Here is a 14353-nt window from a genome sequence, read left to right as displayed (position 1 = left end):
CTAAAAAGTACAAAGCTTGTTATTAAGAGCAAAGTTAGAGAATAAATATTTTCATAATAGTGCCTATTCTTTTAATAGAAGAACAACCCAAATGTAAGTACCATTGGTGCAATGAGAAGTTGGCTCAACATTCCCAGCACTCCTCAGGACCCAGTAGTTTGGGGAACGGCTCACAGCAGGGGCTCCTAGCTGGAGGTCACGGCTCTTTAAGGTGTCAAAAGGTTGACTTTGCCCTGTTATTCTCATGTTGTTGAACAGGAGAGGCTAGACTAAGCAAAAATGTGCGTAAACGGCATTCAACTCTACAAAAAGAAAAAAACCTAGCAATTTGTCCTTGCATACAGGCAACATTTCATATGAATAGTTAGCGATCCCCTGATTTTGCTTCCTCAAATCCAATAGCAGACATTCTTTAATCCCACTGCACAACAGAAAATGTAGAAAGCAGATACATGGGCCCACTCACTTAAACTCCACCAAAATCCTTACTTCAGTAGCAACAATAAAATGACCACCAAGCTTTCTAGCATAAGGAGTTGCCCTATGCATCAGCAGAGCCTGTGGGTAAGGACAGCTGCTGGGCTCCCCTGCAGCACTCACTCTTGGCCTGCACAGAGGAGGTGGCACTGGAGGGGTCTGAGGGAACCACCAGCTGTTTTGCACAGCCCTCATGTAAGCTGCAGGCACAGGATGATGGCAGGGATCCATTGTTCACTCCATTCGCCTCTTCCATAGCTGCAGGCAGATCCACCCTCAGCTGAGCTGACTGCGGATGGGGGATAAGAAAACACCAACATTGCTCACCTACCTTGCAAATGTAATGCTCCTCATACTCCTGAGAAAACAATTGCTCTTTTTGCAGAAATCACATGGATTTTGAGGGGAAGAGAAAGAGGAGTTGAGCACATGACAGCAATAATCTTTCTTTACATACTTAACCTGGTAACCAAGTCAACCATCCCAAGGGAAAGCTTAATGTCGGCCAAAGGCGGCCAACTGGAAAGTTCAGCTGCTCTATCTTTGGACCATTTATGTTGGTTGTTAGGTCAAGGCTTCATCCAAAAACACCTACAGCTAAAATTCAAGTATTTCTTCTACAACTAAAAGTGGCATATTAAGTGCACCCTGTGGGTTTGGGGAATGTTTCCCACTCAAACAATCAAAAACCAGTGCTTTTTTCCATACCTTGATCAGGAAAGAACAGTCACTCTGCTGATAACCAGTCTTCTTAATAATACACAGAATATTAACAGTTAGAGTACAATAAAAATGAGCCTTGACATTTTAATTTATCTTCTGAAATATCTCTTCTTTCAGTGGAATGACCTGAAATTGTTGGAGGGCTATAATCTTTGGTTCTGGGAATGCACTGCCTACAATGTTTTACTGGCTTCATTTCAAATGAAAACAATTACTGTATAGTGAGGATGTTACCACACAGACATAACAACACCCTTAACTGTTTTTGACTTCCAGTGTAAATTGAATGATTATGGGTTTTAAAAATGTCCTCATTAAATTTTAATGATCTATTTTAAGGGATTTTTCCCCTTATTAAAATTAAAACCAATTATGTTATGCAGCTTTCTCAGAATGTGGTGCATTACTCCAAGATTCAAATAAATCTGTACATCATAGATTATTTAATAAAGAGAAACTATCTGGGTTATTACAGCTGGGGCTTGTAGCAGTACCTGTTATTAATGTTGCCTAACGTTTACCAATAAAAGACGCTGCTTGCTGTTCTTTAAAACGTTGCCAAATATCATCTGACTGAATAAAAAAATTTCTGAGTTCAAAGGTAGACACACCTGTTGTGGTTTTGTTTGATTGTTTATTTATGTTTTTGTTGTTGTTTCATGTATTTTTTTTCTCTACTCATGATACTTGTGATGGGGAAAAGAGCAAAGAAAGGAAGGAAAAATGTCAGTTGAAATTATTCAGCTGATTAAATAATACATTTCATATGTATTAATTCCACCATGAACCTCAGTATTTTTTTCCATCTACTCAACGGTTTCCTTGTTGTACAGTGAGTATTTGAAATTTTGCATTCAGAGGGCCAGAGAATGTTTATGTGAACATTTCCATCAGATTTGCCCTGAACTTGCCCAATTCATAAGCTTTGTGTGGGCTAAAATGGGAAAAAAAAAAAAAAAAATCATGGTTTACATAAACTCAAGAGAGACTTGTGAAACCTTTCTGTTAAATTTGGTGATGATTTACGGTGAACACGCTCCCTCCCATGATGTGGCAGTGGTTTCCCTCCAGGTGCAGCTGCAGCCTTAAGCGGGCTGTCTGGTGTCCTTGCTACCTGGGTCCAGGCAATCCCATCTCCCTCGTGAGATTCATCTCTTTCCCACAGTCTCATCTGCAACTGCCCCGAGTCAAAACCACCACAAGACTGACTGGAAGGTGGAACAGATAATTTTTTTTTTTTTTAAAGTCTGGTTTGTTTTCACCCTGGTGTTATTTTGCCACTTGCTAATGAGTAAACATTGTCCTGCAGCATGCACTGACATGATACTGCAATGACAGTATATATACTGCGTTTTATAGTCTCTCTGTTGGCACCCATATGTTTACTTTTGATCCCATCACAAGTATATGTATAGCTCCAATACATGGATTCTGTCACAATTTTACTTGTTCTTCTACACCATGACAGAGTGGAAAACCAAAACAATAAGAAAACAGCATGCATTTAAAGTTACTTCTGAAAAGTGTCTGAATTTGGTATTCCATGAGAAGAACACACTGCTAAAGAAGAATTTGTCAGGAGGACTCTTGTAGTTGTGTCATTTGAATAGATACTGTATTCAAGCTTCAATGGCATAATAGATCAGTCTCAAAAGTAAAACAACAATACATAATTTATCAATCTGGAAACCTTATACTTCAAAGAAGCCTTATTCTAACCTTTCCATCACTCCAATTGAATTGTAAGACCACCACTGTAACACGACTACTTAGAAAACCACTGGGGTGGCCTTGATAATAATAGACATATCATTGTTGAGGCACAGGAAACTAAACCAGATGGTTTTGCTGAGGGAAGCACTTTTTTGGCTTTGTAAAGACTAAAAACACTGATAGGTCAAACACAAAGGTGGTGAAAAAAAAAAAGCTAAAGGAAAATTTATGTAAATAAGACAAAAAATCTTTTTTACAGTTATATTCCACTCACAAAAAAATGTCTGCAAGAAAATTAAAAGGAAGAAATGGTGCTGTAGTTCTGAAATAGATCAGGATAGTTTTCTGAAAGGAAAAGTTCTGACAGCAACATTTAAAGTAGGTACTGCTGCTGGAAATCCGTATCATATGATGTGCATTAGACAAAACACCTACACATTGTAATTAAAACCTTTTCTTTCTGAATTTTTATGTTTTAAATATGGAGAACATTTATGTCTACTGTAACATGTTGTTTCTTTTTCAATCTCTTACTAGCAATCATGCCAAATTTGGAGAAAAAATAGTACATAGTACACCTCTTAAAATACTTGAAATCAAAACTATTTTCCACAAAACAATCCATACATCTACAGAAACATATATACATTCACACACACACATATACACAGGTCGGGAGTGTGTGAGTGCATGTGTTTAAAGCATGCTTGAATTTTCCCACTTATGCTGAAGTTGGTTAGAGTCACATTATTAACAAACTTGAGCATTACAGGAGATTTATAACCAAAAGCCACAAAGAACTTCATTTTGCTTCTTTTTAATGCAGACATTATCTAAGTGAAATTAAGATGACCGTGCATTACTCTGGTATGAATTGCAACTATTTCTAATACTCAAGAAGTCTAAGCAATGGGATAATCAGTTCAGTTGATCGCCGTATCAGAGCAGGTTGGATATAATTTTAAAATCAATTTGGCTTAATGGAGCAAATAATTATGGCAGCTCAAGCAACCTGATGGAATAAAAAGGTTGTCATTTTGAAATACATAAAATACTCTTGAGCACCTGAATGGCTCAGAAAACTTGAACTTAATTCTCAAAGTCCAGTACTGAGAGGTTAAAATTATTTCTTAACTTCTGTTAGAAATTACACTAAGTGAAAATAAGCAGTAAGAAGGAAAAAAACATTCTTCTCTTCAGTCCATAACAAAAGGGTAATCCTCATTTAAAAGCATGCCTTTAAGTTCATGAGTCCATCTCAGAACTGATATAAGGTATTGATAGTTACACATACAGATATAACTGACCTTCCTTTTATAAGCAACAATCCTCAAACAAAGCAAGACTCTCAAAAGCAAGTATTCCACTGGGCTGATAAAAGGATGTGTCAGAAAAAAATTCAAGTCTCATCAGACTAAGGTAAAATATATTTCAAAATATGAGACATCCTTCACACGTCAAGAAAACAACAAAGCAAAACTAGAGATTTCTTGACGAACAGTCTTGCTGGCTGAATACTTTTCTTATGCACAAGAGTAAAGTATAATTTTAAATATTTCTGTCCGGCAGGAGTTTTCATAGTTAAACATATACACCAACATAGAAGAAGGGATTTCTCACAACAGAAATGGTAGCAGCTGTCTCTGAGGGTCAGGTGCTACCTATAAAAGTGGTAAATAGAAGAATCAGGAATAAAAGACCAGGTGATGCTGACTGGAGATTTAAATGCAGAAGATATTACTGTAGATTAGATTTTATTGTCTCAATTTAAACATGTGTAAAATGTTTTAAGACAATAAAAATGACTGTGTATTTTCTTGTGCATTTTTTTTTCACAAAGTACGAATCAGCATCAGTACCGTTAAAAAAAAAAAAAAAGATGGAACATCTCTTTAAACAGTTTCTTAATGTGTTTGGTTGGACTGTACAATAACTTACTCTATTATTTATAAACTGTTCTCTTCTAAAAAAAAAAAATTAAATATAAATTAATGGAAGCGAATTGCCATACATGTAGAATATCAAATGGTTCCTGATTTCACCATGAATTCATGAATTAATTGAATTTGAACCAATCATGTGTCCTCTGTAACTATTGCTTGAATTAACTGGATTTCTGTTGTAGGCAAAAGAAAATATTTCTGATCTGTATGGACTCTTAAAGGCTGTTAAAACTGTTACTTTGGACTTTTCTTTCGTAAGGTATACATTGACAGGCTTTTTCACAGCATTCTTCAGTGCTGCATCTATGGTGTTTCACAAGAATTAACAAGGATATATTATGCCAATACACTGGTGATTTGTTGAGCAGACACAGTTAAAACTTCAGTGGAGCAGCAGTTCCCTTCCTCATATTTCTGCTCTCTACACAACACTGAGGTGCGGGCAGTGCAATTGCAGAGGCAACCTGAGCACCAGTGGGTGGTAAAAAGGAGACTGAAGGAAAGGAGGAAAAAGCCTTAGCTGATGAACCTTAATAAAAGCAAACTTGCTCTCTAGCCAGAGCCACTTTTCAACATGACTATGTCCTATTTGTTAGCTATTTCCTTATAATTTTACAAATAAATGTGTCAATTACTTCCTCAAGAGCACTACTTGAAGGTTTCAGTTGCATGTGTACCTTCGTGACTTTATTTGCAATATTTAACATGCAGGAAATGAAAAAACAAAGATGAAAAAACAAAGACAAAAACCAAACAACAACAACAACAAACAAACAAAGACAAAAAATCCCAACCAACCAAACAAAAAAGTACAAAACACTAGTGATGGATTAATGCACATCTTTTTAATTGTTCAAGTTAAATGTTTCTGAGACTTTACACTTACTTGAAATAAGACTCTCGCATGAGTGTCTGAGGAAATTTGTATGATGTATGATGTTTTATAAATGGCATAGAAATGAGTCAGACTGTTAAGGCCTGATATTGTACTAATATTTGCAAATACCTAGCAGATGGTTTACTAGAACTTCCTGCAACAAATAAAAGGCATATAGTACCATCACAAAACAAAATAGCACACAGAAGATTCATATATCAATAGCGTTGATATATTGTTTTTCCTCTTCCAACTCAGTGGCATTTACAGTCACCTCTAATACCATCTCATAAGGCTTGTGCTAGATAATAGTGCAGCAAAAACGAAGAAAGGGGGAGTAAGAGGCAGCAGCAAATTCTGAAAAAATGTTAAAAGTTACTAATATAATTTTAGGATAAAAGTAATAATCCTCCGCCCAAAAAATGTTCACAGCCTAAGTATTTCTCTTTTGTTCTCTGCAAACGCTGAATGGAAACCTTTCTTTCTAGTGAGTTAGACTTCCCAGTTTTCATTCCCCAGCATAATGCCGCTGTACCAAATTTTCACTTCCTGAAGGTGGCAGTTCAAGTCTGAGCTCAAAAACTTAATCAAACACATACTCCAACTGCTCTCCTCTGATATGAACCTATGTTCAAACATCAAACTTCTGAATCATCTGCTACTAAAGCTGGTCTCAACACACAGCTAACACTGAGCACGATGGCAACCCATCACTTGGTGGGCACCTACGTCCTTCAGTGTGCATGCATTTCCATGTTTTACTGTGTACAGAAGCATTTTCCCAAAATCATTGTGGCAGTTGGATGAACACATGTGATCAAAGCTCAACAGTCCTGACTTCTGCTTGTACTTTGTAACCACCAAACATCCTCCACTCAATATGCACGAGATATGATCTCTCCACAAAGTCAATGGGAGTTTGGTCACCAACTTGTAAGAGATCAGGAATTGACCATAATGTTTTATAAAACAACAGAAAGAAACGTATTTATGGTTTTATTATTATCCCTAATAAGGAAATAAGGAGAAAGAAAACACAGTACACGGTGTAGTCTATATGCACATGTGTTACTTGTATTAACATCGATGGGATTTAAAAGTACATATGGAGAGGATAAGACATATCCTTATGTGTTCAGCCATATGCTTAAGGAAGCTCCCCAAATGCTTGTAAATACGATCATGCTTTCTAACGTACTATGTATTTATTTGAACACTGTTAAATCTCTAAGCCCTACTTTCCAGCCCATTAAAGCCTCAAATAATTGTTTATTTCCAGTTTAAACTTACTCTATTTTTTAGCCATTAGAAGGCTGCCTGTAACCACAGTTCCATGATATTCAGGGAATTAGGGAATTGATAATGACTCTCTCATTATGTGACAGGGTACCTCTCAAGGATGAGAAATACTCAAGACGAACTATATTTTAGTGAAGAATTCTTTCCAGAAGATTTGGGACAGGCCCAAAACTGAAAGGTCTGGAATGCTACTTACACAACAAACATGTGTTTGTGCTGTAGACCTTGGACAACTACATTCCTTCTGGAGGCCAAAGGCCTTGAAATCCAGTCATTCTTCTGGAAAGATCTGTTCTCATTTCCTTTTTGTTTTTAAAGGTTTGAACACTGGATAAGGGTCTGACCCACCAGGCACAAGAAGGTTATTCTGGATTTAACTTCTGGAAAAAGACATCAGAATTCATCCCATTATTTATGATCTCGTGCAAGTTGTCTCGGAACAAGATAGCTGAAGTATTTATGGAATATCCAATGCATGTTAGCCAATTATGCTCATTACATTCATGTAACTGATCATTCCGTTTGGCTTATCTTTTACTTCCTTTCAGTTGAGACTGGGTAACTGACTTTATCAACACTCTTGACTATAGTTTCATCCATTAAAAAAGATGATTGGGATGGTTTACTGGCTTAAGTGTTTCCACTAACGTCGTAGCCACAAATATAAAACAATGGTCATACAGGCATAGTCATGACATCCATGGTGCCCTTACCACCTTACATGCAAATGCACCACAGAACCAAAAGTCAACTTTACTTATAGCCAGCTATGAGAAATCACCTCCTTTGCTTACTTGCTGTAATGCTTTCAATGCTAATGCGATATAGCTGTTTACTTTTTTACTTTTTATCATCCAGAACAGAAGTTTATATTGCAGTGTTATGATTTTGTTTTCTTGCTGTTTCTTTTTAACTGTAAACAAGATTTGAGAGTTCAGCTTCTATTTTACCTTTTAAATCCCAACTTACAATAAAAATCTCAAATCAGACTTTTTCCTACTGAAATACTTCTTACTTTGTAATATAGAAAACCAAAACAAACAGTCATCATCTTTTTAAACTGCATCAATGAATGTGGAGCCAAATCCGGTTTCCCAGCAAGGAATTATTAAAAGACAGAAATAGTCCAATGACCACAGGAAATCTTTAAGCACCAAAATGGGGACAAAAGTCTCCTGGGGAAAAGACAATATTTCCTACATGGTCATTCATGTCTCCTTGTAATACAATACAGGGGTATTGTTTGTTTGTCTGCTTAAGTAGATTCATAGAATAAAATTAGAAACAAATCCTGACTACAAAAAGATTTCGAACACTAGATGAAGACACATTCTTTGGAATACCTACCATCACAACTATGTTGTGATGCTTCTTTCCAACGTATAATCAGATAGACCTTTGGATCATTAACATATACATAATTCTTGACCCATTTTAATAAAGGCCACCAACCTCCAGCAGGATCTTTGACTTCATGTCATATTGCATCTTGCTTCAATCTTAGTATTGGTCATAAAATTTATCAAAACAATAGGAGAAATACTCAAAAACAGATCCACTTTATATTCAGCCCCCTCCCCCAAGGAATTTAGTCAAGGAATGTAAACCCAAAGATTTATTTTTCTGTTCAGGTCATGCCTGGTGTAGACTGCTATGTTACTAAATTCCCTAGTCTGAAATCAAGAGCAAGATAAAATTAACAGGCCTCAATAGGCAAAAACATCCTGAGATGGCTCTCCGTGGACCCTGACCTGAAGTTACAGCAATAAGCATTTTTCCCCACCATGAAGACGAATTTAAAAAAGGAACATGGTCTATAGCTTACCTCAACGTAGTCCCTGGCATGTCCCCAGTCTCTCTTAGCATCCAGATTGCCCAGGCTGAAACAATCCAGCTGTCCGAGGTGAATCTTTGCTACCGATCGGCTAATTTTTCGAGTAACAAAGTTAGCTCCTGGAACAGAAAGAAAAGGTAGTATCAGCATAGTCACAGTGGCAGATAACTGGTCACAAGAAACACTTTGTGTAGCTCAGTACATGGTATTTTCAGTTTTTATTCATTTCCCCCACACCACCTAGAACCACTCCATCTTTTAACATTTAAAGAGACTAAGAAGGTTCCTGTGCAAGTGTCACGTTAGCTGCACTTTCACAGCAAACATCTTTCTTTGTGGGACTTCTTAAGCATTCCTAATTTGCTGCCTCAGTATTCAGTCCAGGCATAAAGCCAAAGAAAATAATTTGGAATGTCAGTTCTTAAACACAAAATGCAAAGGGTTACATAAAGAAGACAGACATCTTGGACCACCCTGAACTTTTTGTTGCCTTTTTCTTTTTTTTTTTTTTTCTTTTTAGGAATGCATACATCTAAATAAATTCATTTATAAATAAAAATATCTTGAAACTATCCAAATATTGTAATGGTTAAATGCATTCTTCTTTTCTAGATTTTGGGGATTCTTTGTCCCCCAAGTTCAATGAGATCATGAAATTGTGATTTAAACTTTACCAGTTGTACGCTGTACATTATTTCATCATAGTTCTGTGGTTTTTTCACCGTATTGATTTATAACATTTGTGTACCCACTTCTGCTCCCTGTAGAGTTGTTTTAAATAATATTTGTTTCTAGTTATTTTCCTACCTTGATTTTTAGCTTATTAAGGCTGTGTTTCTAAAACATGGTCAATAGTCTCCTCAAAAGCATGAAGATTTTTATTTAGACCATGAGCTCAGGCTAAACAAGCCTAATGACATTTGCAGACTAATGGGCCACAAAAATTTAAATTACATGCCTTTTTAATAGCTAAATAAGTATGATAGATTGGTGACAGATGATACCTTATCAAAATGGAAAGCAGGAAAGTTAGTGGAAAGGACTGCACTTGTAAAATACCCTTAGCAGATTTCAGGCGTCCTAAGTAGCGCAGCCTGTACATTCAATGTACAGTAGTAGGTAGCATTTTCATTATGGAACTCCACTCTTGAGATATGCATCTCAATATTTTCTGCTTCCTGTCAAACAAATGATAGGCTGCTGCAAAATTATTAAATAATATGAAGTGTCCTTTCCAGTCTACTAATTTTACCTATAAGAACCATACAGAATGAAGCAATGCAATAATTCAGATCTTATCACAGGATTAGATAGTATTTAAATTTTCTGTCAACCAATTTCAATTCCAATTATTAGCCATTTAGAATATAAGTTTGCACTTGTTTTTCAAAGGATGTAAACTGTATAATTTCTGTATTCCCTGAAAAAGTGTTCATATATAAAGAAAACTTACAAAACAGTGTGATTTGCAAAATTTCAGTAATGAAAAAATACTGCAAGGTATTTTTAATGGAAATATTAATAAAAAATTGGACAAATGAGTCAATTGCCAGCTGGAAGCCCAGGCCCTACTCCAGACTGCACCTTGTGTACTCAACAGGATAAATATTATTATCCCAAAGATAAACCAGCGCACATTACAAGACTGATACTGTGATGCTGCTATTGCAATTTCTGAAAGCAAAGTCCTGTGGTTCCCTTTTCCTGGCTGGACAGGCTTGCAGTGAGAGTGGAATTTCGCCTTAACAGAAAACAGTGACAATGTCTTGGGCTTAGTCGGATGGGTACTTCTCCAAAGATTGTTTCCATTTTTTATGCTATCAAAGTGCTTTGAGATCTTCACACAGATTATTACTAATTAACCAGAAAAATATTCAGACTATTACACTAACTGATTACGAGTAGCTCTGAAACTTCCTAACCTTCTGCACTGAAATAATTTCAATTAGCATTATTATTCAGTACATAACAGTTGAAGGTGGAGCTTTTCCCTCAGCTTTATGTACCAAACTGCAACTGACCAATAAGCAAAACTGGCTGCTTTCAATGCTGTATTCCCATTTGCAGTGAAAGCAATGAGAGTTCTAGTCATCATCTGCATTAAAGCAAGTTTTACCATCAATCTATATGACTAATGAACGTCAGCTTCCATTTTTGAGTAACTGCTTCCTCAGCATATATTAGAAAGAGAGAGAGAGGGAAGGAGGGGGGCAAAGAAAGAGGGAACTTCTATGCTATCAACTTAACCTGAAATGCATGGAAGATACTGCACAGGAAAAAACTGGTTCATCTAGCACAACACAGAAAATATTAGTAACTGCAGTCTTTTGCAGAGTCACTGGTAACATGAGAGAAACTATCTTCAAAGATCTTCTCCAAGCAAAATCAGAACATACCTCAAAAGGCAGAAATTAAGAATTAAAGAGTACTACAATGAAAATAAAAACCTTGATTTCCCAGCAATATTCCAGTAAGGGTTCAGCAATATAATACCAACCACCTTGTTGGAAGTACCTCTGCAGTAAAGCTGTGAAAGAAAACTATGCTACTGTTCACTCTAAGAAATGTGATTAGGATTTTTTTTTTGTGCAACCAAGGACTTAATGGCACATTTCAAAGGCATTTAAATGATACGGTTCATAAATACTATTTAAATACTGATTCTCTTCAAACATACAGTATCTTAAAATATCCCATTACACTGTGTGTTTGACCCCATGCCATTAAACGTACATCATAACTAGAATTAAGCTGATGCCCACTGGAGTCATACAAAATAGTTAAGGCTATGTCAGCATTTCCATTATAAAAGCTTGTCCTAGGGGTTTGCAATTGGGCTATAAAATCTTACTTTGGCCTGAAACTCGGCAGACGTAATGTCTCTTTCCTCAGGAATTATTCTATCTAAGGGTCTGTGTGGAGTGCTACAGATATCTTCATATTACTGAATACAAAGTACCTTTTGAGACATTGATATGGTTAGCTTCCTTCTTCAGGAGATATTGAAGACACAACAATGTTGAATCTACATGAGCGTTTTCCTCCGCAGAATGGTCAGTTGGTACCAGGAGGAGCATCAACAGAGCTGCTGGTGTGTTAATCACTTCACCCTTTATGTTGATTTTCATTGGATCAAGATGATGCAGCAGCCAAAATACCACCATCTATCACAGCTGAATAAAGCCTACATTATTATGCTACTAACATTACTAACTCACATGGCAATGTGTTGGTGTTAGCAAAAGAAACTAGCTTAGGTTGGAGGGAGAGAGGTCAGAGCTCCACATTTGTCTCCTGTCTTTGTACTGCTTCCTCAGTTCAGAGAGGTTTTGTAAATCATACCACCCTTCTCACACCTAGGACCAATGTGGAGTGTTCAAAACACTATATATGGATTCCTTATTTCAATATTTATTCAAAATGTGCAAGGGTGGCACTGTTCTGGGAGATTACTATCCTACAGTAACCAAGAGGAGAGTCATTCTTGCTCCTTTGGTAGGGACAAACATGCTGGGCTAACTGCCTTGCAGTTACCTGTGCAGCAAATACAACCAAACCATGATGGGCCACATGATGCTCTGGTTTGCATTGCTACTGACAGTACTGGAGTTGCTGTACTGCAATTGTAACGATCTGGACAGATATTGCAAAGCATGCTTTGATGAGGCTGCACATTTCAGCAGTTTCAAACAGCCTTGGTTGAGAAGTGCCCGACAAGTTTTTGCATTTTAAAACGTGCCTTAAACATGAGTTTTCATGATATTAACAGCTGATTCAGGAATCCTGGGCATTAGCTTAGGTTTGTTTTCAAAACCCAAGCACTCCCTCTGAGATCATTAGCATTCCAACAAGAACCATAAGGTCTGATTTACAAACCCAATTTATCCTAGATATGATTTTAAGCAAGGATTCCTCTTCCAGCAGACCTGATGTGTAAAACATATGACTTGTCAGCAAACCACTACAGGAACAATACTACAATAAAAAGAAATAGGACAGATATAATGCAACAGCTTCAGTTCTCTAGCCCAAGGCTGTTGCTTGCTGCACTGCCTGGCTGAGAGTGGAAAACAGCTCACACAGCTCATCCCTCGGAGAAGTATGCTGCCTACTTCTGGCAAAGATATAGTTTTGAAAGCTGGATACATCTCTGATTAACGCATATTTAAAACTATTGCTTTAGGAAGCAGGGTCTAAATGCACCAAAATTTCCAAAGCTGGATATGCTGACAATAAAAAAAAAAAGGATCTGTGTCTCTGTCTCAGTACCCCATGCCTTTTATGAGCACTGTGGTTTCACTCTTGGTGTCTCATCAGGAAGCTGGCCGTTTGAAGTAGGTGTTTTTCTCTAGAATCTGTGGTTTATAAGAGGCAGAGAAACAGATGAAGTAGCTTTAAGAGCCATTGTTATAGTAACTATTTATTTTGAAGAACCCTCATTGTCCAAGCTCTCAAGGCTACATACAAAACTCAACACATGACAAAATTGAGGTGTTAGGAATACTGTTATCCCTATATATCACTAATTGTTTCATGCATAACAAAATCCATAATTAATCCTAGTAACATCATAGAATAACAGTCAATCTGAATAGTATTTAACAGCAATACTTATCTATCAGCTGAGATGCAGTCCTAGCACAGTCTATCAAGTTGCCCTAACACATTTTTCTGTGTTTTGAATAAAATACAATAAAAAGGTTTCTGTTTCTAATCATGGTGGCCAAGAAAAAGCATTTGTTGTTATGTGTGGTTTCGGTGCATTTGTTTGTTTGTTTGTTTTGGTTTTTGGTTTGTTGGGTTTTTTTGTTGTTGTTTGTTTGCTTTGGTTTTTTTGGGTTTTTTTGTTTTTTTTTTTGGTGTGTGGACTTTGTTTTTATTTTTTAATTTTTTTTCTTTTCTCCAAGTTTCTACAGTTCTGGCATAGATTCTAGTGGAAGTCTAGCATGGTCAAACACTTTGTGTACCCAGTGCTTCTACTAACCCAAAGGAACATATTTCTTTTAACATCTATGTGTTGTAAATGTTACATTTAATGAGATACTTAAAATGTTTTGATTGCCTGAAAATCCACACTGCTCTTAATTTCCATTCTGTGAGAAGCTTTACATTTTTGTAACAAGCTGAAACTAAAGGAAAAAACAAAGCAACATCCAGTTTTTCTACAAAAAAAAGTCCAATGTCTCCTTTAGCTTATACTGATGAAAATCAATAACAATTATTCTGAAGTCAGTGGAGTTATGTCAGTGTAAACCACATGAAAAATCAAGTTACAGGTCTTGAAATTAACCTTCCATAGTTTGGGTTTAAATGGAATTTTAAAGTGTATCTTGATCAAAATAACTGATACAATACTGCGTTTTGGTAAAACTAGTAAAGCAGCTACTTATCATATGTTAAACACTCATGTATTTTAATTGTGAATCCACATTCAATTTAGAATAAGAAATCATTCTTCTTACAACAAAAAATATACAAAATAGAAAC

The 14353-nt window shown here is 36.4% G+C and overlaps 1 protein-coding gene across 2 annotated transcripts in view; it reads right to left on the bottom strand.

The window, feature by feature from the left end:
• GMDS (GDP-mannose 4,6-dehydratase) overlaps positions 1-14353 on the bottom strand; it is a 423438-nt gene that overhangs the window by 217935 nt on the left and 191150 nt on the right. For both annotated transcript variants that reach the window (XM_065831967.2, XM_065831968.2), the window contains exon 7: positions 8858-8985. In XM_065831967.2, coding sequence (XP_065688039.1) covers positions 8858-8985 — 128 coding nt within the window. The remainder of the gene's footprint in view (positions 1-8857; positions 8986-14353) is intronic.

This window comes from Patagioenas fasciata, chromosome 2 (genome assembly GCF_037038585.1).
Source record: "Patagioenas fasciata isolate bPatFas1 chromosome 2, bPatFas1.hap1, whole genome shotgun sequence".
Lineage (NCBI taxonomy): Eukaryota > Metazoa > Chordata > Aves > Columbiformes > Columbidae > Patagioenas > Patagioenas fasciata.
The sequence above is the reverse complement of the archived record's forward strand: the minus strand, read 5'-3'. Positions and strand labels throughout refer to the sequence as shown.